We start from the raw sequence: 26,115 nt of genomic DNA on the forward strand, positions 1-26,115 counted from the left end.
TCGACTCACAGCAAGTTATAGTTACAGTACTTATGTATTGTATTTTTATTATTTTTATCATCACCTAGTTTGTTTAATGCTTTGAAGTATCAAGGGTGTAAATGAAATCAACAAATGCTGTTAAAAATATAGAAATTGTGGTGAGTACATTAGCAATCCCTAGTGGTTCAGAGGGTGCAATCACGTTACACAAGGTTTTAACAGGTGCAGATGATTCCATTATTAGAATTAGGGAAGTATGGTTTTTAATCATTTACTTTTCAGTCTCCTGCTGAAATCAACACTCATCATGCACACCTTATTGTGTTTGTCTTAGGCATACAGTAATATCCATTACAAGTCAGGATAAATCAGCAACATTGTATCAATTCTAAAACCAACAGATTGCTAATCTACTGAAATACAGATCAACTATTTACCAGACATGATGCAACACTTTTCACTACTTTTGATAGATCAGGAGCCATCCCGTGTGTCCATAATAACTTACTATGAAAAAAGGCTAGATGGGCTAAAGGCTATATGGAGCTTATACTCAGGCTTTAGAATGGAAAACTAATAGGGTTTTTATCACTTGATGTCAATGACTGCAGTTTGGTTACAGATACAGTGCCTATAGAAAATCTACACCCCCTTGGATTTTCTTCACATTTTATTATGTTATAAAGTGTGATAAAAAAATTATTGAATTGTACTTTTTTTGTCAACGATCTACACATATTCTGTAATGTCAACGTGGAAGAAAAATGTAATTAAAAAAAAAGAGGAATGAAAAATATGATTAGATAAGTATTCACTCCCCTAAGTCAAAGCATGTTAGAAACACCTCGCGCAGCGATTACAGCTGTAACTCTTTCTGGGAAAGTCTCATAAAAGCGTTGCACACCTGGATTGTGCAATATTCCCACATTATTCTTTTCAAAATTCTTCAAGCTATGTCAAGGTATTGGGGATCATGGCTAGACAGCGATTTTAAAGTCTTGCCATAGGTTTTCAAGCAGATTTAAGTCAAAACACTCACTGTATTCTTGGTAAACAACTCCAGTGTAGACTTGGCTATTGTCCTGCTGAAAGGTGAATTCCTCTCTCAGTGTCTGGTGGAAAGCAGATGAAGCAGGTTTTCCTTTAGGATTTTGCCTGTGCTTAGCGCCATGCTGTTTATTTTCATCCTGAAAAACATCCCCGTCTTTGCCAATGTCAAGCATACCCATACCATGATGCAACCACCACCATGCTTGAAAATAAGGAGGCAGTTACTCAGTGATGTGTAGGATTTTCTACAAACATAAGGTATTGCATTTAGGCCAAAAGTGTATTCCTTTGCTGTGTTTGTTTTCTTCAGGATTACTTTAGTGCCTTGTTGAAAACAGGATGCATATTCTGTATATTTTATTCTTCTTTTCGCTCTATCATTTAGGTAATTATTGTGGAATCACTACAACGTTGACCCATCCTGTTTTCTCCCATCACAGCCATTGAACTCTGTAGCTGTTTTAAAAATCATCAATGGCCTTTTGGTGACATCCCTAAGCAGTTTCCTTCCTGTCCTCAGTTCAGTTCAAAAGGACAACTGCATCTTTGATGTGTCTGGGTGCTTTAATACATAATTCACAGCATTACTATTAACTTGACAATGCTTAAAGATATATTCCATGTCTGATTTGTTATTGTTGCCCATCTACCAAACACTGACCTTCTTTATTAGGCTTTCAAAAATCTCCCTGGTCTTTGTATTTGAATATGTGCTTGAAATGCAACGACTACGTTTTAGTTATTCAATTTTATTAATTTGTAAAAATGTGTAGAATTTTCTTTTCACTTTGACATTATGGAGCATTTTGCATAGATCAATGACAAAGAATGACAATTAAATCTATTTCAACCCCACTTTCTAGCGCATCATATTGTGAAAATAAAGTGAAAGGGAGAGTAGACTTTCTATAGGCTCTGTAAGTGTTAGCCACGTCAGACAATACACTTAAAACACAGAAGATATAATGGAAATTATATACACATTTCCCCCAGCAGTTCAAGGGTCTCAGATTTCAATTTACAGGAAAGTCTATATTTACTGAAGAGCATTTATGATAAGACAATATGTATGTTAATTAATATCTACCCAGAAATGCTAATTAGAAAGCTATTGGAAGATATTCCTGGATAAATTAAGTCATAAGAGAGGTTATTGTTGTTCATGTGATCTTCATGTGATCTGATCTAGTAACAGTGTGAAAGAGTGATTGTGGGAGGTGTATCTGATCTGCTCTTCCAAAAAGAGAAGTGTTGCCAACCACGAATTGACGTTGACACATTTAAATAGACCAATCTCTTTATCTGACACTTCGTTTTAGCCGAAAGGTGAATATTGGGGCTTACACCACTATATATACACTTGCACAAGTACATCCATCTCACACAGACAGTGGTCAGACACTGCTTGCCTTGTCTGAAGTTTACACTCAAATATACAAAATGGTGAGTCGTGACGGATTGAAGATGAATTTAGTTTAAATTTAAATACATTCCATGTTGTTTTAGAATAAGGCATTTATTCCTATTCATTCTGTAGCTTAACTTTTCTCCTAATTACGGCATTGTAGTTGATTGCATGTTATTGATGTTTTCCTAGAGCTCACTGGATAATGACATCAACCAGCACTTCCAGGATGCAATTGATGTGATTCAACGGCACTCTGACGATCCCTATTGTGATACAGGTAAACTTACACTTCAACACTCATTCCAGAAAACCAGATTTAAATCTGAACGCTAACAATCACCATCATTATATTAGGCACGGACATTATTGTTAATATTTTCTTTGTATTGAGCATGTCAGAAGAATTATTCAATACATTTTAGTCTCATTGGTTCTGGCAGTGAAGACTATTCAATGACTATATTTTTCTCCCACTACTTAGAGTATAAGTACTTTGAGCCTCCAATGCGATCGAGCATAATGTGCTGCTACCCCATCACCCACCCTTCTGATGTGCCAGGTCCATATGACTGGAATGAGCAGACGGTGAGTGTACAGAACAAGTGATTGTATTTTACCAGTATAGTACTATTGACTGACTTCTCCAAGTTTGCACAGCTGTGATGTAAGGTTACAGTACATGCATGTGTCATGTCTTATGTGGATGTGACTGACCTGACCCGTTTGTCTCTCCTCGTCCTGCCAGTCATGGCCTCATGTTGTTCCTTACGGCTCACTGGGTCCATCTGTAACCATGGACTACCCCCAGTTCTACTCCATCGCACCGCAACCGAGGAGCGGCAAAGGTGAGCAGTGTTTGGCCATCAGCGATGAGTGTTGACAATGTCTGTAAGAGATGTCAGAGCACAACTACACATGCTGGAATTGAACATGTTTCTACTACCTCAGATTTTTGATTGGCAAGTATCAAATTGACATCGTTACAACTGAATCTCTGCCTGTTTATGATTTTATTATAACTAAAGTCAACCTTTTCATCTCATCAGGTCGCAAGAAGCTGCGTCTTTATGAGTACCTGCATGAGGCTCTGGGCGATCCCAACACGGCTGACTCCATCCAGTGGACGGACCGTGGCAGCGGCACCTTCCACTTCATCTCCAAGAACAAAGAGAAGTTGGCCGAGTGCTGGGGCAAGCGCAAGGGCAACCGCAAGACCATGACCTATCAGAAGATGGCACGGGCGCTGCGCAACTACAGCCGAACGGGCGAGATCGTAAAGGTGCGCCGCAAACTCACCTACCAGTTCAACCCGTCGATCATCCAGAGGCTTGGGGGCATCAGTCACGTCATTCCCCACGCCGGGCACCCCGGGGCTGGCCACCCTGGGCGGGAGGTGCTCCTCCACCAGCAGCATGCCCCAGCTGAACAGGCTTACTATGGCTCTGCTGCTGCACCTGACTGGCACAACTGGTATGGACATTACTCCCTCCAGGGAGACTGTGATCTTGCCACAAGCTTCACTTCATCCACAGTCACCAAGGCGTGAACTCAGGTAATGTCACTGTGGAAAATAACAGAGGTTAAAAGCTGCTTTAGCTAGCTGTCAATTCATACGGCTACTCCCTCATTCTTCTGCGGGGGCCTACAACTGGGCCTTGTTATGCAGCCATTGTGTTATGGGGGTCAGGAAACGTAACGAAACATAAAGAAATGTAAAAATGTTTACTCTCCGTTAGTTATGCCATTTAAAAGAAAATGTAATGACCATTGATCAGGTATTGTGGATCATTGAATATGTAAATAATGAAAATATATAAACTTTTTTTACCTATGAGAACTGTGAACCAGTTTACAAGCCTTCGGTGTGGGTACTGTACATGTAAAGGGAAATAACTACAATGTTGGATTCAAATAAGAACATGTATTACTGCATGTCATTTTGTAAATAATGAATTTAAATCCTTTGTATCTCACGCACATTGATGTATTTTAATAAATCATTTTTGTATCATTTGTGTTTGTACTGTGTATATGGTTTTATTTTAGGCAATGAATTATTCATCACTGCATCAACACTGACTTCAACACTGACTTCAACTCTGACTACATAACTGTGCTATTCTTGCTTACCTAACAATGGTGAAAATGTCATGAGTTCCAACAAGTGTCCCATCCTTGTTGTGTCCTAGGAAAAAAAGAGGAAAAAAAAGAGAAAACCATGAACTTTGTTGAATGAGCCAAATATGTCTGCTTGTGCAACGACAATAATAACACTGTCTACCCCTCACTCACAATTCCCCATCAATCCACACTCTGTAAGACATGAACACAAGGTGTATCGCTATCCCAAAAGGCAAACCATTGTGATAAGTGCTGTTTTCTTGTCAAGAGAGCCCATGGCTGCTCTTATCTTGCCCAGCGGTGAGGATGTGGTCAGTCCTGGGAGGCAGTGCTTCTCTGGTGGTGGTCATTGTTCCTGTGGTGAAGGTTTATTTACGGTAGTTGTGGTGAGAAGTGCAGGCCAGGCGATAAGCAAGGCAGCCCCAACTGGCTGTCATGTTGCGGAGGCATAATAAAAGCCTGGGTGTCACACAGTTCCTTCATGCATTTCATCTAACACACAACTCTGTGCAAAACCTGGTATCAGGACCTGTGACTGCAGCAATCTACGTGCATCCGGCAACGATGGTAAATATGAGACGGTTATAAGCTTAAGGATAACTGCACAGTGATGTATATTGATGTCACACTTTCAAACTGAACTGTATGTGTGAGTGCTGTGCAATTTCAACCGGTTATCTTTGTCCGAATTCTTTTGAAGACAACCAGACAGATCTGGAGGTGATTTTGGACTTTCTGGAGGAACACTACAGACAGGGCACTGGAGATGGCAGAGAAAAAGGTCATTCTCTATTAGCGTTATGAATCACACAAATAAATGGATTATTGTATATTTTTAATGCCACCTCTTGTTCTACACTATTGCAGTGGGAGGCATCTGTGCTTTGCCTACACCAGTGACAATGGAAGGAAACTCTGGTGAAACTTGTTGTGATCACTGGTGCCATGAGGAAAAGGTACGCATTCAATGATATAAGCCTCCCCATGATGCTTAGGTCAGCCTGTCATAGACAGCACTTTGATCTGTGAAAGATACACAGTATATGGCTATAGTTTATTGGGCGATGTTCTGCTTGTCTCAGTCATACAACTCAGTTGGTTAAAAAAAACGTGTTTTTCAGGCCCTGCAATCACATGGTGGCTACCCAACAACACTACTGGACCAAAACAACACTACACCGCCTGAGAAAGGGACAGACCACACATTGCCACATACTATGCCAGCAAGACCAGCACCCACACACCACACTGGACCTGGTGAGAGAGGCAACTTCCCTTTTTGTGGTTAGCAGATACTGCCACTGGAGCTCATGCTGCCCTGAGGGACCAATGCCTAAAGAGACCTGCCTTTAACTGTAAAGGACAATGGTCCCATACACCGCTTATCTCTGTACGTTTTACATACATACAACTTTACCACTGAACACCATCACAGCTGGTCATCTCAAAAAGGGATTTTTATTATCAATTATGATGGGATATTGTTAACCGCTCCACTCTATCTTATCATCGTTACTGTGGTTACAGGTAGAAAGGTGTGTCTGTTTCACTTCTTGTTTGAGATGCTGGAGAACCTTGGCATGGCCCACTGCGTTTCCTGGGTGCCAGTGGCAGCAGACGGAGGGTTCCGCTTCTCTTCCCGGAACAAGGAACAGGTAGCAGCACTCTGGGGGCAGAGGAAAGGCAACAGGAGGCCCATGACCTACCAGAAGATGTCCAGGGCGCTGAGGAACTACACCCAGTCTGGAGAGATCTTCAAGGTGAAGAAGAAACGGACCTATCAGTTCAGCAGACCGACCTTGAGTGCCTTGCGGAAGTGCCATCAGGGAAAACTGTAAAGGACACATTTTCACATTAAAAACTGTAATCTATTGTAAATATCAATCATCAATTAGATCATCATCAATTCAATCATCAATCATTTGAAGACTGACTTGATTTAGTCTATAGATTTTTATCAGTAGCTAGGCCTGCTGTGTGAGATTTTACACAGACAGAAGTATGTGACTGGCATGTAGTGTAGGCTTTTGCTATAGGATACTACACTGAGTGTACAAAGCATTAAGGACACCTGCTCTGTCCATGACAGACTGACCAGCTGAATCCAGGTGAAAGCTATGATCCCTCATTGATGTCACTTGTTAAATCCACTTCAATCCGTGTAGATAAAGGGGATGAGACAGGTTAAAGAAGGATTTTTAAGCCTTGAGACAATTGAGACATGGATTGTGTATGTGTGCCATTCAGAGGGTGAATGGGCAAGACAAAAGAAGTGCTTTTGAACAGGGTTTGCAACTCAATATTAGGAAGGTGTTCCTAATGTTTGGTATACTCAGTGTATATGTAATAAACATTTGAATACTACATGTGTCACACATATATGAGCATATAAGTATTACACATACTTATACATTTACATATATTATACACATATACACTGACTATACAGGAACACCTTCCTCCTAATATTGAGTTGCAGCCTACAAGGTGTTGAAAGCGTTCCACAGGGATGTTGGCCCATGTTGACTCCAATGCTTCCCACGGTTGTGTCAAGTTGGCTGGATGTCCTTTGGGTGGTGGACCATTCTTGATATACACGGGAAACTGTTGAGTGTGAAACACACAGCAGTGTAGAAGTTCTTAACACAAACCGGTGCACCTGGCAACTACTACCAAACCCTGTTCAAAGTCACTTAAATATTTTGTCTTGCTCATTCACCCTCTGAATGGCACACATACACAATTCTTGTCTCAATTGTCTCAAGGCTTAAAAAGTATTCTTTAACCTGTCTCCTCCCCTTTATCTACACGGATTGAAGTGGATTTAACAAGTGACATAAATGAGGGATCATAGCTTCCACCTGAATTCAACAGGTCAGTCTGTCATGGTTAGAGCAGGTGTCCTTAATGTTTTGTACACTCAGTGTAGTATCCTATAGCGAAAGCCTACACTACATGCCAGTCAGAACAGTTGAAGTCGGAAGTTTACACACACCTTAGCCAAGTACATTTAAACTCAGTTTTTCACAATTCTTGACATTTAATCATAGTAAAAAATCCTTGTCTTAGGTCAGTTAGAATCACCACTTTATTTTAAGAATGTGAAATGTCAGAATAATAGTAGAGAGAATTATTTTTTCAGCTTTTATTTCTTTCATCACATTCCCAGTGGGTCAGAAGTTTACATACACTCAATTAGTATTTGGTAGCAGTGCCTTTAAATTGTTTAACGTGGGTCAAACGTTTTGGGTAGCCACCACAAGCTTCCCACAATAAGTTGGGGGAATTTTGGCCCATTCCTCCTGACAGAGCTGGTGTAACTGAGTCAAGTTAGTAGGCCTCCTTGCTCGCACATGCTTTTTCAGTTCTGCACACACATTTTCTATAGGATTGAGGTCAGGGCTTTGTGATGCCCACTCCAAGGCCTTGATTTTGTTGTCCAAAAAACATTTTACAACAACTTTGGAAGTATGCTTGGGGTCATTTCCCATTTGGAAGACCCATTTGTGACCAAGCTTTAACTTCCTGACTGATGTCTTGAGATGTTGCTTTAATATATCCACATAATTATCCTCCCTCATGATGCCATCGATATTGTGAAGTGCACCAGTCCCTCCTACAGCAAAGCACCCTCACAACATGATGCTGCCACCCCCGTGCATCACGGTTGGGATGGTGTTCTTCGGCTTGCAAGCCTCCCCCTTCTTCCTCCAAACATAAAGATAGTCATTATTGTCAAACAGTTATATTTTTGTTTCATCAGACAAGAGGACATTTCTCCAAAAAGTATGATCTTTGTCCCCATGTTCAGTTGCAAATCGTAGTCTGGCTTTTTTATGGCGGTTTTGGAGCAGTGGCTTCTTCCTTGCTGAGCGGTCTTTTAGGTTATGTCGATATAGGACTCATTTTACTGTGGATATAGATACTTTTGTACTTCCTCCAGCATTTTCACAAGGTCCTTTGCTGTTGTTCTGGGATTGATTTGCACTTTTCGCACCAAAGTACGTTCATCTCTAGGAGACAGAACGCGTCTCCTTCCTGAGCGCTATGTCGGCTGCGTGGTCCCATGCTGTTGATACTTGCTATTATTTGTACAGATGAACGTGGTACCTTCAGGCGTTTGGAAATTGCTCCCAAGGATGAACCAGACTTGTGGAGGTCTACAATTTATTTTCTGAGTTATTGGCTGATTTCTTTTGATTTTCCCATGATGTCAAGCAAAGAGGCACTGAGTTTGAAGGTAGGCCTTGAAATACATCCACAGGTACACCTCCAATTGACTCAAATTATGTCAATTAGCCTATCAGAAGCTTCTAAAGCCATGACATCATTTTCTGGAATTTTCCAACCTGATACAAGACATTTGTGGAGTGGTTGAAGAATGACCTAGGTGTATGTAAACTTCCAACTTCAACTGTACCTGTAAAATCTCACACAGCAGGCATAGCTACTGATACAAATCTATAGCCTAAATCAATTAATGCTTTATATACTCAGTGTATATTTAGGTAATAAGACTCGAGGGGGTGTGGAATATGGCTAATATACCACAGCTAAGGGCTGTTCTTAGGCAAGACGCAACCCTGGATACAGCCCTTAGCCATTGTATATTGGCCATAAACCAACGTAATTAGAAGAGTAAAAATAAATGTTAAACCCTTGGTATAAGGTCTGTTATAACCTGGGTGGTTCGAGCCCTGAATGCTGATTGGCTGACAGCCGTGGTATATCAGACCGTATACCACCGGTATGACAAAACAAATATTTGAACTGCTCTAACTATGTTGGTAACCAGTTTATAATTGCAATAAGGCACCTCTGGGGTTTGTAGTATTTGGCCAATATACCACGGCTAAGGGCTGTATCCAGGGCCACCGTGTTGCATTGTGCAAATGAACATGTCTTAGCAGTTAAATATTGGCCATATACCACACCCATGTGCCTTATTGCTTAAATATACCACGGATTTCAGCCAATCAGCATTCAGGGATCGAACCACCCCAGTTTATAATATATATTTAATCATATTTATGTTTCATAATGTTTACTTAGGTTTCTTTCTTGTTAAATGTTAATAAAGTATAATAAATCTCATGAAAAATTATGTAATTGAAACATACCCAAACCACATTTGTCGTGACAATGTCGGGGAACTAGTTTGGTATTTATGCATTTTCAATAATAATAATCCATTCCGTTTTCAACTAAATGTAATTATGTTTCTCGAGTCAAATTTCAACATTTGCGTGATTGGAACTAAATTCACGCGGGGGGAAATCTGTGGCCACTGTGGAGCACGTGCATAACTATTAATCTCACCTGCCCAGTTGTTGACACCACTGAGGTATAATAACTGTTGACACGATGGAGATATGCCATGTTTTCACCTGATACACGCCATGTAAACGTTTCTTTGAAAGGGAATGTAGGCCCATTGTTTATACGTAAAAACCAGTTGAGACAACGCTGCAGAGTGCCGAGGTGAGTTCGGGCTACTGCATTTTCTTTCATAGGCCTATATTTTCTTCATGGGCATTTTCCGTCTGAAGTTGTTCATGAAGAGTATGCAATGAGTCAGTGTATTCATTCTGCCAGTTGCTAAACTAGTTTATATTGGACAAATTCAGTTATGTCCCGTTTCGTTTCGTTTGCTTCCGTTCAAGAAACGTTTTGAAACAGAATCGGCGGAATTAATACGCCCCTACAGGAAGGGTTTAAATTATAGAGCCGATTGACTGAATAAAAATAGTTAGGTTGGCTGTTAGCCTAATTTCTACAGATATGACTGATTTAAGTACGATTAGGCCTACACGGGTGACTGTGTCATTAAAAAACAGGTTTTTACCTTTATCTAGATCAGTTAAAATCCAATTATTATGTCCATTAGGCCTACCCCGGCCAACGCTGGTCCAATTGTGCACCGCCCTATGGGACTCCCAATCACAGCTGGATGTGATACAGCCTGGATTTGAACCAGGGATTGTAGTGACACCTCTTGTACTGAGATGCAGTGCCTTAGACCTCCACTTGTACAATAGCCCTAAACAGTGCCAAATACTGTTGGTTAGAGGGGCCCATATTGAAGTATTATGTTACTAAAGTGGGCCTAAAAAGGAAGCATTTTTCTTTGTCATTCAAGCTCCATGGACTGGAGAGCTGGAGAGCTGGAGGGTTTGGAAAATGTTCAGCAACCAGTCCAGAGAGGGTCATATGCCTCTCCTCTCAGGAATACCTCCTGGGCCCAGTTTTTAAAAAAAGAAAGAATTTTGTTTATCGGATAGGATTAAATGAATAAAAAAAGAATGGATTAATCATTGTCTTGAATGGAGACCCGCCTTCTATTCATTCTTTTTTTTTGCATTTTAATCCTATCCGATAGCCGAAATCCGGATAGATAACCTTTAAAAAAGTTTGCCCTGAAGTCAGAGAGACATTTGATCAGAGCATGGGGAGTTCCATCACCATAAGGAGGAAGAAGTGAGTCTATTTATAGTCGACTTTCCATCCTACCCCCAACGTTTAAAATGGGCCATTCTCCTCTGGGAACAGAATTATGCGGTAATGAGCATCACTGTAATAGCAGTCTCTTGGCTGAGTGGGATCCTTTGCCTGGTCTGTGTGATTGTCATCTCTCCTTTTGTGTGAGGTTAATAATTTGATGTAATCAATGACTAGAGTATGTCTACATACTATTGGTCTGCATGTGTACATGCCTGGGAGCATGTCATGTGTATGTGTTGGTGTTAGTTTCATCATGTGTTTATGGGTAGAATGGTAAGAGCTGTTATGCCCTTGTGTGACCAGCAAGGGTCAGTGTAGTTCCACTGTGGGGCGCTGTTTACCCCTGGTTGTTCCTATCAGCTCTCAAGGGTGACCTCATGGCTAAATCTCCCCTGTGATGCCAACTCCTGCCCAGACCAAGCAATTCCAAATGGTTTTGTGTGCTCTTTGTAGCAGACCCACATGATACTGCCCTAAGCCTTGCATTTTCCACTGGAGCCCACTCTGAGTTATAAATGGGGTACAGAGCCTGTGTGTGTCTGTTACCAAGAAAGGCCACATACTTGTTAGGTGAAGGCAGTCACCTAACACTAGGCCTAAGTAAGGACACATTTTTTTCTTCATGAAATCTGTCTGGTGTGAATCATTCAAGTCTTTCACGTTATTAGGAGACAATGTGCGTAGTAGGTGTGCAGGACATATGCAGAGATTCAACAAATTAGTTGCAGGGTTTCTTTTATGAAGGGCTTTACGGTCCCATTTCAATAGGATAGCCTGAAAGGCTGCAGGCAGAGATGTTGTTTCAGATACAGTAAACAGTCTTCTGTGGTCTTTTGTGTTCAATGGACAGGGGCAGCACTGCGCTGATATTGGTCACACCTTGGTATGTTGTTGATACAGTGAATGATAGCAAACAAATGAAGTGTTGGGGAAATGGGATCCTGGTGTTGAGTGGTTATGTTATGTTAAGTCTCAGCAGGAGCCTGGGACTGCCCACAATAAGAAGCCCTCATTGTGTGTTTTATAAAAGCTCAAAGATGACCTCACCTTTTAAGTCCCAACAGCTTTAAGCCTTGTTGACCGAATCGTCACAGCCTCTCTAGAGACCACTGCCTGATTTATCACTCCCCCGACGTGCTAAAATGTTAATTAGCCTCCTAGCAACCACACCAATCTCAAAATTCTCTATCAAACCCTCTTTCCATGTCGGATATGTCAAATGTCAAGGTTCATGACAGCTTTCTATCTATAGGCCATATAACCACCGCCCAGGCAGCTCTCCAGTATTTATTGGCCCCGTAGGCAGGCCTACTTACTTGGACAGCATCCCTCGAGGACTACACAGATCTGACACTTGGCATAAAGTCTATATAAGCTTGTCTTCTCAATCTTTTTATGTGCAGCGAACCCACAAAGTCACTCAAATAGCTCTTGGTATAGGCCTAACGAATGTGACTGAATCATCAGGAACTATCAGATTAATCTCACGCCCGAAATGTCTCACTGGCTTTACTGCCCTATTTACCACGGTTCCTAACTGACCAGTCTCCTCCCTCATTGCCTTATTTTGTTCCCTACTGTTTGCATTCCGGAACCCTGACTGATGCGTAGGGTTGCAAATTTCCTAGAACGTTCAATAAATTCCCCGGTTTTCCAGAAATCCTGGTTGGAGGGTTCCAGATTACGGCCTGTCTCTGGGAATCCTCCAACCTGGATTCTGGGAAAACCAGGGAATGTATTGAAACTTCCAGAATTTTGGCAACCCTACTGTTTTTTTGCCACACACACACAATGTCCACCTCATTCAGGGTTGATAGCCTGGGAAATGGTGGCACAAAATGTTGTATTCCCAATGTGCTGTTTATTTTGATACTGTATAGGCAACGGATGGTCCAAGAGCCTCTGTCTGCCTTCTATATATTGCAATAATGAATTAAGCCACAGTTGAAATGTTCTGTCCCAATTCTGTTTTTTGAACGTGCATACATGTATTACTCCTAAAAGTGTATCTATTTCGCAAATAGTGTGTTATCTGTACCGGTTTTGACATGGTATTTTAGAGTTCCAGGATAGTAGCGTATGTACCCCTATCAGATTACATCACACCTGTACAGCAAGACATTTGTTGCCACACAGCCCTCAGGGGCCAGTGTGAAATTCAAAGTATACTGGCGGCTGGCCAGTTACGTATGTCATAGTGCTAACCTCAGCATCCTTTCATCTGACAACCTTCAGGAAATCATTAGAAACCAATCATTTGGATCCACCACTGTTTGGACGAGGAATTAGAGCCTTTAGAATAAGAACCACACCTCTGCTAGAGTCTCCCCACCCAGCACCACACCGAATCCCTGGGAGAGTAGCCTATAGAGCTGGCATAGAGGCCAGTGAGGACAGTGATGCTGGGGGGAGGATGGAGCTGTACTGTCAGCTAGAGAGAGGAGGGGCCTGCTGCCCTGCTATATAAAGACAGGAAGCCCGACTCTTCTAGATGTGTCACTGTGCCGCCTCTCCCCAATTGAGATTCCCATACTGTCCCACACTGTGCCCTCCTCATCTCTTCCCATCACTCTGGTCTGAGGGTCCCAGAGAATTTCCCTGGTGGTCGCCCATCTTTATCTCTCTCCCTCTGGACTGAGGGCTCCCACGTCCCACCTGGCCTCCCGTACAATCACGCTGGTCTGAAGGCACCTACCTACCTGCAGCTTTTCATTCGTTGATGCTTTTCTTGGGACCCGGCTCAAGATGCCAGAGCCCACAAAGAAAGGTAGGAGTGCCCCTGTTCTTGTCACTGAGTGTACAGAAAGGATTTCAGCAAACTGTACTGTACAAGCTGTCCTGAAGCAACGCTGCATCTAGGATCCTGCTTGTTTAACGTATTAACAACAACTGATAACTGGGACTGATAATTGTAATGCACATGTTCTTTTACATTCATGTTGTAGTTACTGGTTGATTTTCTCTACTGGCATATACTATGAGGAAAAGTTCCATTAACCCTTAATTCCTGTTTCTTCTGTAAATAAGGGTAAAATATAGATTTTTCATGGTTTATTTTGGTGTTTGTTTTATTCGTTTGTTGGCCTTATTGACTAGCTATTTAGCACTAGACAAAAATAAGTTCTCCAAACTCTACTTTGAGAGTTCCCAGGAGTTTGCTCATGGTAATTGAGAAAGTGTCTTTGGCGACAACTGTATTGTATTTATGCTCAGATGTTTCTACCTCATTTGTAGAGATGGAGATTCAGGAGGTTTATAAAAAAAACTGTTGTTGTTGCTGCTGTTGGCATGATGGACAGTGGTCTCATGGTGATTAGGAGCCCACTGGAGGGAGACGTGATGAGCCCTGTTGGGAGATTGTTGATGATCCCTGGTGCTTGGCGCTGTGCTGAGCTGGACACTAGCAAAGAAGACCCCTGAAGGGTGATGCAATCTGGATGGACTCTTGGGATCATATTGGGATGAAGATGCCTTCCGGGTGATGGATACCTTCTGTCCTCGATCTTGCTGATGACTGATGAATAGATGGCAGGGTGGATGACATGTTATTGTGCAGCAGAAGCCAAACAAGATCCCAAACCCATCCCCCATATTCAACTCCATATTCATCTCACTCCTCCTCTCTATGGCAGAGCCCTCAATAGCATATTGCTGCTTGTCTGCATAGACCTAATCACTCGGTGTTCGTCTTGTCTGTAATTCTGCTATGCTAGTACTTCTTCTCCATTAGTTCAGGTCTTTGGGAACTTTAGTAAGATATGCCCATGTACAGGAACAGAACAGTATATTCATCGCTTGGACACCACCACAACGGAGGGAATAAAACGTTTTATCATAAACCGTTTACCTTCTGGTGGACTGTAGCTTTATCTGCAGCAGTATTCGCCACATCAGAAATGGTACACACTCTCTTCTCTCCACACATACATCCAAGCCACTCTACCTGTGTATTCTCCCCCCTGCAGGACAATGGGGCTTATAGGCTGGAATGAGAGGGCTTTGCAAGATTGCGTTCATGGAAGTTATTCAATAAATATGGTGGCAATAAATTTGAGGACTAGACCAGTTATGCAGCAACCGGTCCAATCCACCGTTTGGCATCTTTAAACAGTCAGCTGTGAGCACAAAAACATACCATTCACTTTACTGGCCTCAATCAGATTTCAGTACCAGTTTATTGTTTGCCCGTGTTGCTTTGATAGGGCTCTCGATAAATGTCAACATCTCAATGTGGTGTAGCAGAGGCTGGGTGAGCTAGGAGAAGTTTAACATCTACGAAGTCTCTTTGGGGTGAGGTACCATGAGACTGTTGGACAGCTTAGCTTCCTGTTGTACACGTATAACACACACTTTACTATAAAGTGGGTTTTATTAGTACAGGAGAGATGCCTGCAGAACGTTTATCCACTATAATAAACATTCATCATCCCGTCTGAGACAAACACACAGGGGAAGGGGAGGCAGTTGCATGCCAGTCCACCGCAACCGCCTTCCATAAATAGCTGCTCTGTTGCAGAAGACTAGATAAACGACTGTGAAAAAAAGTATTGTTGTTATAAATGACTCTGAACAGCTGAATAGGAAGAGGCTGCTGGATGTGGTGTTGGTTTAGACTGCAGACCCAAGTCTTTTAAAAGCAGGATGAGAGATGACGGACTGACTGGCTGGCTGGCTTGCTGAGTGACCCTTGAAGCTCCTGGGACCTGGATTCCTTGGTCCCTGAAATAGTTCATAATGAGCGGACTTTTAATCCTCTCTCGCTCGCTCTCTCTCTATTGCGCTCTCACTCCCCCACTCAACACCCGCCATTGTCACACCATCATTTTAGATGATGATTCACTCAGGCCACTCCCACTCCCACCCAAAGTCAAAAGACCAGCATCATCCACTACACTCCCTGCTTTCAGCAACAGTCTTGGGTTTCAGTGGGAAGAAAGCCCACATCCTCACCTCTGTATATTTACAACCGCTCAGCCCCCATCATTCTCCCTGCTCCGTTACCTCAGACAGCATGGTCGTCGCTTTCCGAATTCCACTCCACATAAATCAAGCCTTTAGGTAAACAACACAGGGAGACCCTGTTGGCTGCTAATCACCAAACCACAGCCCCACATCCACACTGAGGTCGTCAGCAGTTCCTTTCTGTGGCCTCTTCACTTCTAGCAGCACTCATTCTCAGCGCTCCTAGGAATCAAGAGTGTCATTCTGCAACGAACGAACACTATCCCTTATGTGGACCGCCGGTCCGATTGACACACAATAGTCACAAAGAAGGGGTGTTGATAAAAGGTGTGCATTCAAAAGTTCTGGGGGTCTATATTAAGAAGAGACGGCAGCTTGGCTCTCGTTGGGGTCACCATGAGCCCATCTGTCTGCACAGCAACAGGGGTGACAGCTGAAGATACCTGCAGCGTGGTCAGCTGCACTGGGGAGTTCACTGAGGTGAAACAAAACCTTTCTCTGTGGTCAAAGAATGCCTCCCTGTAGTGCACATTGATGCGTGTGTTTGTGAGACCCTATAGGATTCTGATGTGATGAACCAACATCAAGTTTTTTGTGAGTTGTGACAATGTCTAAATTTGAACTGGAGTGTCTGATGGGAATCACGAAAGATTTGCTGGACATTATGGTTCTAATAGTGTATGGACTTTGGATTACAGTGTGTACAGTGTTACTGTAATTAGGCATACTTGGATTTTGGAATGAGATATGGATGGGAGTTACTGTATATTATAAAGAGAGGAAATTGGCAAAGGCAATAGATGTGAAGAGAGAGGGGAGAGGACAGAGAAGTCACAATGGGGCATGGCAGACTGTCTTACAGAGAGAGAGAGAGAGAGAGAGAGAGAGAGAGAGAGAGAGAGATGCTTCAATGGTCCTAGGACTTTGGACAGGAATGGCACAGTAATGCACAGTATTCCTCCGGATCATTAACAAAGGACCCGTCATGCCTGCCACAGGGCAGGGTGGCAAGGCTGGCATCCCTGCGGAATTCACAGGCTGTGGTGCCAGGCCCAGTGCTCATCGATGAGTGCCACTCTCTGTGGAAATGGACAGGCTAGCAAGAGCTGTGCAAGTACACTGTCATCACCTTCCAAAAATCCCCCTACACCCCCTCTTTTTCCTCTCCTTCCCTTAGTCAGTCAGTGGCCATGTCCGATATCTGGCTTGCCTACTACTTGTTTAAACTGCATACTGTGTACTAATTGTACCACACACTCTTTAGCACACACTGTTTGGTAAACAGTATGCAGTATGCCATGGCCGAAATGTACTACTTTTGGTCCGTTCAAGACAACTGGGAATACGGAAACTAAATAAGCTCTGACTGGGAAAAATCGGAACATCGGTGATCTTCAGATCAAAGAAGTCGGAGCTCAAAGTTGATGCCAGAATTTCTTGCTTGTAATTCCGAGTTACATGACTGTTCAAAAATATTTTTCCCAATCGTAGCAGGTTTTTTCTCACGTTCCCCGCTGTCTTGAATGCATCGTCAGTTACGTCTTCACATGAACTAGAAAGGATCGTCTGTAGACCCACCCAGTGACTTTTCCGTGTTGTTGTTTCGGGCTTACGTTAGCTAAAAAGTTAGCATTTGGAACAATATATTTGGAGTAAACTTTTAGTGTACCGTAGGCCTATGCATGTATTAATGGAAGAGTCACTTGAAGCTTGAAAGTAATGAGAGATGCAGTAGAGGAATGCAGTGCTGAGGCAGATGGCTCGTAATAAGGACGACTGGCTACTACTCGGGAACTGTGTGTGGTGAGATTTCTGGCACACAGCGCGACTGAGGCATCACCCAAGTGGGTGCTATACATTGTGAAGGAGAATTCCAGTAGCTACCCGACTCCCAGAGCAACCCACAACAAGATCGTTACCAGACTATCTTCATCAACCATGTCCCTGACCTCCTTCCTCTGATCAAGCCATGAACTTTCCCTCCATCTTTGAAGGATGCATGCACTCAGACTTGGCCTCTATTGGTTGACCTAGCCAACTATAGCTAGGCTACTCATGATGATGTATTGGTTGACCTAGCCAAATATAGCTAGGTTACTCATGATGATGTATGTATTAGTTGACCTAGCCAACTATAGCTAGGCTATTCATGAGGATGTATTGGTTGACCTAGCCAACTATAGCTAGGCTACTCATGATGATGTATTGGTTGACCTAGCCAGCTATAGCTAGGCTACTCATGATGATGTATTGGTTGACCTAGCCAACTGTAGCTAGGCAACTCATGATGATGTATTGGTTGACCTAGCCAACTATAGCTAGGCTACTCATGATGATGTATTGGTTGACCTAGCCAACTATAGCTAGGCTACTCATGATGATGTATTGGTTGACCTAGCCAGCTATAGCTAGGGTACTCATGATGATGTATTGGTTGACCTAGCCAACTGTAGCTAGGCAACTCATGATGTATTGTTTCTTTTTTTTTCCTTTGTACGCACTTTGAGATAATGAAAAGCGCTATTGAAATGTAATCAATTATTATACTAAAGATGGTTTATTTAGTTTAATAGAGCAAAAACCTCTGACGTAGGCCGAGAGGCCGACACGTAAGCTTCAATAAAAAAAGTGCAATTAGCGAGAGCAGTTTTCGGGTTTCTTTTTTCATCATAAACAACAGTGAAACTAGTGAGAGCATTGTGCCGGTTTCTTTTTTCATCATAAACAACCGTGATACTAGTGAGAGCAGTGTGCGGGTATCTTTTCTTTCAACTTATTGAATTGTTACCATGCACCTGGAACTTTTAACTCCTGAAAAATATGGAAAAGGATAGCTTCAGGCATTTAACATATTACATGTAAAAGCCTGTAAAAGGTATTATGCCAATTGCAGTATATTTCTCTGGAATACTTGCACTTAAAATGTATATCTTCACATTTACAGTACATGAATGTGCAAGTGAAGCATAGGAAATAGATGGGATCATGTTGTTGCGGACACGACATTCGGGTATTCAGACACAGCCACTCTCATAGTTCCTTTTGTCAATTACTAAGACTCCACCATTTTAACCATCCTATCTACTTTGTGTGATGCAAGTACCCCCCCCCCCACACACACACACACACACACAAAGTCTGTGTTTTCTTGTACTGTATGCAGATGTGAGTGGTATAAGCGTGGTTATCAGGCTCAAAGTAGAAATCTGTTATTTTTGATGCCAAAGTCCCTGTGGGCTGATATCACTCTTGGTGAAAGTGTTCTTCTTGTAGCCTCTATCTGTCACTGTCTGCTGGAGTCTCCATGTCTGTGTTTGCCTGTTACTATGCAATCCATCCTCAGTCTACCAGGCTAATGTGACGATTGGGTGGAATTCCCTTTCCTCCAGTTTGCATATTGACACACGACATCAGAATGGGACTTTGTGAAACTTGCATTAACTTTCAATAGGAAGAGGAAAGAGGAAGAAACACTGTGTTGTGCAAGAGTGGATATTTTCTATCTAACCTTCTGGTAAGAACTAGACGGGAACACACGTGACTCTGTTTCACTAGCCCATTAATAACATACAAGGTAAACGTTCAAACCCGATAGGCTTGGGCGTACCAAGGGATGTATAGAGACTTTGATCCACTGAGGCCTAGCTTTAGGTCCATTAATAGGTTAAGATTGTAGTCTCCAAATAGGTGCCATGACCCGCTGTTCAGTCCAGACAGTGCAGAGTTCAAACAACGTGTGTCAATTGGTACCTTTATAATGAGTTACTACAATATAGTGTCCAGACACAAGGTGCTGTGCACCACAGGGATGATGTGGCTCACTGGGGACAATAGACATAGGCTTATAGCAGTAGCATCCTAGTCATGACACTATACATTAAACTGTGTAGCAGGTGCCTTGTCTTTACTATCATTAACTGAAGACTTATAGTTTTTATCAAAGATTCTCTGTAATTAGTTATTACGCAATCAACTGATTAATCACGTAACTAATTAACTAGGAAGTCGGGGCACCAAGGAAAAATATTCAGATTACAAAGTTATCATTTCCTAAAATAACTTTTCAGATATTTTATCTGATCAATTAGTCTTCGAATTAATGAATTATTTACTTTACCTCACTGTTAGTCTCATTCCAAACGTCGTAAATTGTTGGTTATCTGCACGAACCCAGTCTTCACTATGAGTCATCCATACATCAATTGTCTTAAATCATTTATTTATTACAAACTAAGTAATTCACAGAAATGCATAAACAGACAAACAAACAAACAAAGAAGGTAAATGTAATGATAGGAAAATGCACCCTAGTGAGCTAAACCGGCATGGTGGCTTGTTAGACAAAAGGGGAAGTGGGGTCGACTAAGAAGTCACTACAGAGTGATAATTATAACAATTGAAATGCTAATCCTTTACACATGAACGCTCACTCATTCGGGAACAATTGCAATCAATATATATATATATATATTTACGCTCAGTGTGTTGTCTTGATCGCTGGTGAAAAGTTCATTTCTTTTGTAGAATTGTCCATCTCTCTCCCTCTCTCTCTCGGTTGTGGTTAGAGGGGGTGTTCAGAGTGACATTCGTTATAGAATGGATGTTTCGGTGGTTGTCGTTCTTCACGTTCAAAGATGCCATATCCTAGCTGCAGCCTAGTAATCAATATCAAAGACTTGTTCTTATTCTGTCGGTATCGATAGTCTAAGAGTTTAACCACGTGGTATGGTTAAAAGAATGAGCAATGGTCTACAACCTTTGTTCCCCTCCTAATGGAGAAAAACATGGTCTGCAACCTTTAGCCATCTCGTAATTGAGGTAAGCTCGGTCTGCTGATAATTTCTCAAAGTTGGGTTTTATCCGGAAGGGCCGAAGAGGGCTGTCCCAGGATGTCTGACACTAACTGGGCTCAGGGGCGGTCCTCTGATTTAGTTCAAATCAAAAGGGAATTGTATTTTTCTTCATTAAACAGTCCACAATCATATTACACAATTTATACAAACAGTATCATACTCACTCATTCATCTTATACAACAATTAGATGTAAACCTCATATCTGAGGCTATTATATAAACAGCGTTATGGTAATGTAGCCACACCGTCTCCCATGAGCTTCCCCAAGTTTATACTTTCCCCGGAACATGAAATGTGTTCGTACCTCAAGTTCTGTGAGGTGGAAGGATTTAATTTGTCCTCTATGAAAGTTTACCCTCTCTCTACTATGTGGCCATGTGGCAGGGTCTTCTCAGGAATTTACGACCTCTGACCACAACAGCCTAGTTGAAGGAGGCAAGGGGGAGGCAGGGAGAGGGGGATGGGCTTGCTCTTCCTAAAGAGGCCAACGTCATGACACAGGTATATATCGGACCTTCTCAATAGTTTCAGAAAAACGGTCACATGCTACTCTGATTTGTCCACTTACAGTATCAACATTTTGATAGTCGCTTTGGCGCGCAACAAATTGACTAGATCAAAAATGCCCCCTTTTGAATTGTTCTCTTTTGTCTCTGTTTTGCAGATGAGATGTCCAATGGTGAGAAAGGTCAGTAAAGGGTGATGCCCAACAATGTTCTTTCACCTCACACAGCACTGGCTTTGATCAGAGAAGTTGGTATGTGAGAATTATTATGGGATACTTTGGTTATGTCAGGCAGGAGAGAATGTATCCCATATTATGTTGGCAGTTTTGCTCTATTGGATGGTGGAAACCATGTTTATGCAACATGTGAAGGCACATTAAGGTACTACTGAGGCTGCATGTAATGTGACCATTCCACCTTCGACTTCAGTGTGAATGTGGAAACACGGTCGCTGGTTTAAACACTGTAAAAGTGTAAATGTGAAGGGTCTACATGTCCTTGGCAATATAACTGTTGTACTACTGTGGCTCAGTGGTCAGTGGTGACGACCGAGTGGTCAGAATCTACACATTCCCCCTACCGGACCGGCTGATCCAGGCCTGTTGATTCAGCTGACGTTCCTGCCCCCCCCCCATGTGACCAGGTCGCTGGCATGATATTGGCCGCCTGCCGACACCAGGCTTTGACCTTGGGAGCAGTGTCTTGGGCCTGTGGCTTCGTACAGTGGAGGGAATAGCTCTGCTCACACACAGGTTTAGGCTAAATGTATCCCTGGCCGGGCACTGATTTCATTTTATGTACTTCTATGAATGTATTCAATCGTAATTGTGCCATAAATATTGCAATTGACATAAAGATGAATTCTGAATAAACCTGTCATACAGTAAGTGAAGAACACATTTGAACCCTGTAATATATTTCATCCATCAACTTTGGGGCTGCAGGTAGCCTAGTGGTTAGAGTGTTGGGCTAGTAACCCAAAGGTTGCTGGATTGAATCCCCGAGCTGACAAGGTAAAAAATATTTTGTTCTGCCCATGAACAAGGCAGTTAACCCACTGTTTCCCGGTAGGCCTTCATTGTAAATAAGAATTTGTTCTTAACTGACTTACCTAGTTAAATAAAGGTTCAATTTAAAATACAATGTAAATAAATTCCCTCATGGTCAAGCACCAAAACAATGAATCTGATTCCAGGCAAATGGCTGTAAAAATAAATCTATATTCAGAAAATATCCCACTTGATATTGTGCATGCGTATGTACAAACACATTCAGTGGATTTACTGTATGTGTCCCATTTTGTGTGTGACTGAATGGAAAATGGCGAGTGAGGTTGAGCATACAGTGAGTAAGTCTGCCCATTGGTGGGAGAGTGAGTATGTTAAAGGCTAGATGTGGAGGCTTTGCGCTATTAAATGTAGCTCTTCCATCCCTGCTATATTTGTCACATACTCAGAGAGTGTTGCCACAGACAGTAGTGAGGTGCCAATGCCCACACCTGAGATATCCCTCGAGGTCTCACCTCCACCCCCAGGTGGGTAACCATGCACTGGTGTCATGCCCCTCTTTTCTCTCTTTCCAACACGCGTGTTTGTTGTTGTGTGTCCACCGTTCTTGTTTTTCTTCTTTCACAATGGGATTTCTCAACTGTTCCCTCGACGACACACACAAACATAACGCATTTAAGTCAAAGTAGTCTACGTGCAATCCAAATAAGTCAACTTCCTGATAAACAGCCCATATGATGCACATCATTCCGTAGTTGCACTGTTGTACTGCTGCTACTGTAACACAGTCCCGTGCTCGGCGTTGCTGTGATGCTCTGTCCCCAATACTGCCTTGTGCTTTCTTTACCAAGTATGTCATTGTTGTGTGTGTGTGTGCATCTGTATGAGGTACTGAAACATTGTTTTGGAATATGGAGTCATCCACAGGAAGTACATTCAGTGTGAATGAGGAAGTATAGCTTTAATTGTTAGATTCAGCAGGTAGCCGTCATTAGACTTATAATAGATTCCGATGACATTGTCACGTTCAAATTTCTGGGAACTGTTATGATTGGCTATTTGAAAAAATGAAAATCGTTTTTTTTTAGCTTGTGGTACATTGTAATGAAGTCTTGTTCAAACTTGCTGAATAAGTAAAACTATACTTCCTTGAAGCCTCCAGGACTAGCTATAGATATGCAATGACCAGATTGGTAACATCCCTCAATTTTACTTGGTAGTTGGCAAAGATAACTTTTTATAATTTCTATCAATTTTGATTGCCTGTCAAGCATTCAGACATGACTGTCAATGGAACGACCCATTCTGGTTGCTGGCTATCTATGCTCATCCATGTACAGCCAGCACCTCATATGTGTTTTGAGAGGCTGCTAGTGCTTTTGCTCAAGGCTTGCTGCTCCAGCCTGGCACTGTTATCTGCTGTACAGAACAACCGGTAGAGACTGAGGGGAAGGATCCACAGCCCATAGAGGTGATTAAGCCTGTACAGCCAGAACCAGTAGAGAATGGGTCTAAAGAACCAGAACCAGAGGCGGTTGTGGTCAGGGCTAAAGAGCAAGTCGAGTCTGTGAACTCTGAAGTAAAGGAGGAGGCCCCGTCTCCTTGCTCACCCCCACCGCCTGGTAAGTCAAATTCACTCAGTCTCAAGCCATTCACAGTAAAAGTGCATGCTGTTTACTATAACTAAAGCTATAACTGAAGTCCCAGAGTTTTTCCTGATCAGGTCATGTGGTTAGGAAAAACTCCATGCCCTACTCATAAATAGTAACACGAGCTTCCGTTCAATTGTCCCACTCAAACCATTGATTGAAGCAGTTTGACTCTAGTCTGTAATAGAGTCAGATCCATAGTTCTGGTCTTTACTAAAGCCCTTTATCTTCTCCCAATAGATCATCATATGGGCCAAAGTTCCATTCAAATCAGGCAATGGACTGATAGAGTCTGTATGAATCAGGGTTTTATTTGGATTGAAGAGCTGTTTGAAATGACAGACAGAGACACCTTTTGCCTCTATGACCCAATGCTGCTATGACCCAATGTGATGAATTTCATTGGCATTTACACTACAACAGCCATACATTGGTTCATGCTTTGCTTTTGGCAGATTGTCGACTAGTGCATTTTTTATATACGGTAAGTTCTAATTCTTCTAAGGCGAAAGTGCCCCCAAAGTCGTGTCTGATAGCTTTGTCATGGTCAAACAGCACATATAGGCTACATGTAAATGCAGCGTGTCTGCTGTGTGCATAGTTCAGTACAACAACTTTACGGCACATACAGTTGGAGTTAGCAGTATTAGTTGGAGTTGTTTGTATTAGAAATTGATGACTGAAAAACACTTAGTGCTGTGTGAGTGGAGGAGATGGACGGTAACTTTAATCTATGAGAGCCTTGTCCCAATTCAGCAACCGTGACGGAGGAAGCAGAGCCAGTTGTTACGGAGGTTACACAACCGCCAGAGCCTGTTGGTACAGTGGTTACCCCACCACCACCACCACCCCCACCTCAAGAGCCTGTTGTTACAGTGGTTACCCCACCACCACCCCCACCTCCAGAACCAGTTGTTACGGTGCAGGTTACCCAACCCCCACCTCCAGCAGGTCTGGAAGAGTGTGTGTCTGTGCAAATGCACAAACATGTGTATGTGCATATGCAAGAACATGTGTGTATATACAGTGGGGCAAAAAAGTATTTAGTCAGCCACCAATTGTGCAAGTTCTCCCACTTAAAAAGATGAGAGAGGCCTGTAATTTTCATCATAGGTACACTTCAACTATGACAGACAAAATTAGAAAAAAAATCCAGTAAATCACATTGTAGGATTTTTTATGAATTTATTTGCAAATTATGGTGGAAAATAAGTATTTGGTCACCTACAAACAAGCAAGATTTCTGGCTCTCACAGATCTGTAACTTCTTCTTTAAGAGGCTCCTCTGTCCTCCACTCGTTACCTGTATTAATGGCACCTGTTTGAACTTGTTATCAGTATAAAAGACACCTGTCCACAACCTCAAACAGTCACACTCCAAACTCCACTATGGCCAAGACCAAAGAGCTGTCAAAGGACACCAGAAACAAAATTGTAGACCTGCACCAGGCTGGGAAGACTGAATCTGCAACAGGTAAGCAGCTTGGTTTGAAGAAATCAACTGTGGGAGCAATTATTAGGAAATGGAAGACATACAAGACCACTAATAATCTCCCTCGATCTGGGGCTCCACGCAAGATCTCACCCCGTGGGGTCAAAATGATCACAAGAACGGTGAGCAAAAATCCCAGAACCACACGGGGGGACCTAGTGAATGACCTGCAGAGAGCCGGGACCAAAGTAACAAAGTCTACCATCAGTAACACACTACGCCGCCAGGGACTCAAATCCTGCAGTGCCAGACGTGTCCCCCTGCTTAAGCCAGTACATGTCCAGGCCCGTCTGAAGTTTGCTAGAGAGCATTTGGATGATCCAGAAGAAGATTGGGAGAATGTCATATGGTCAGATGAAACCAAAATATAACTTTTTGGTAAAAACTCAACTCGTCGTGTTTGGAGGACAAAGAATGCTGAGTTGCATCCAAAGAACACCATACCTACTGTGAAGCATGGGGGTGGAAACATCATGCTTTGGGGCAGTTTTTCTGCAAAGGGACCAGGACGACTTATCCGTGTAAAGGAAAGAATGAATGGGGCCATGTATCGTGAGATTTTGAGTGAAAACCTCCTTCCATC

The 26,115-nt window shown here is 42.4% G+C and overlaps 2 protein-coding genes across 12 annotated transcripts in view; both read left to right on the top strand.

Annotated features, from left to right (window-relative positions):
- Positions 1-826: 826 nt before the first annotated feature.
- LOC139393041 (transcription factor Spi-C-like) lies at positions 827-4,407 on the top strand. The gene is made up of 4 exons (XM_071141367.1): positions 827-2,717; positions 2,922-3,025; positions 3,186-3,285; positions 3,487-4,407. The coding sequence occupies exons 2-4, from the start codon at positions 2,945-2,947 to the stop codon at positions 3,984-3,986; spliced, it is 681 nt and encodes a 226-aa protein (XP_070997468.1). The 5' UTR covers positions 827-2,717; positions 2,922-2,944; the 3' UTR covers positions 3,987-4,407.
- Positions 4,408-13,569: 9,162 nt separating this feature from the next.
- Positions 13,570-26,115, top strand: part of LOC139392707 (myosin-binding protein C, slow-type-like) — a 37,766-nt gene continuing 25,220 nt past the window's right edge. For 6 of the 11 annotated variants that reach the window (XM_071140895.1, XM_071140897.1, XM_071140900.1 and 3 more), the window contains exons 1-2: positions 13,570-13,829; positions 21,543-21,566. In XM_071140895.1, coding sequence (XP_070996996.1) covers positions 13,782-13,829; positions 21,543-21,566 — 72 coding nt within the window. In that variant the 5' untranslated portion in view covers positions 13,570-13,781. Of the gene's footprint in view, positions 13,830-21,542; positions 21,567-22,840; positions 22,919-23,818; positions 24,014-26,115 lie in introns of all 11 variants that reach the window. The other 5 variants (XM_071140891.1, XM_071140896.1, XM_071140898.1 and 2 more) reach the window with 2 other exon arrangements.

Source organism: Oncorhynchus clarkii, chromosome 33, assembly GCF_045791955.1.
Source record: "Oncorhynchus clarkii lewisi isolate Uvic-CL-2024 chromosome 33, UVic_Ocla_1.0, whole genome shotgun sequence".
Classification (NCBI taxonomy): domain Eukaryota; kingdom Metazoa; phylum Chordata; class Actinopteri; order Salmoniformes; family Salmonidae; genus Oncorhynchus; species Oncorhynchus clarkii.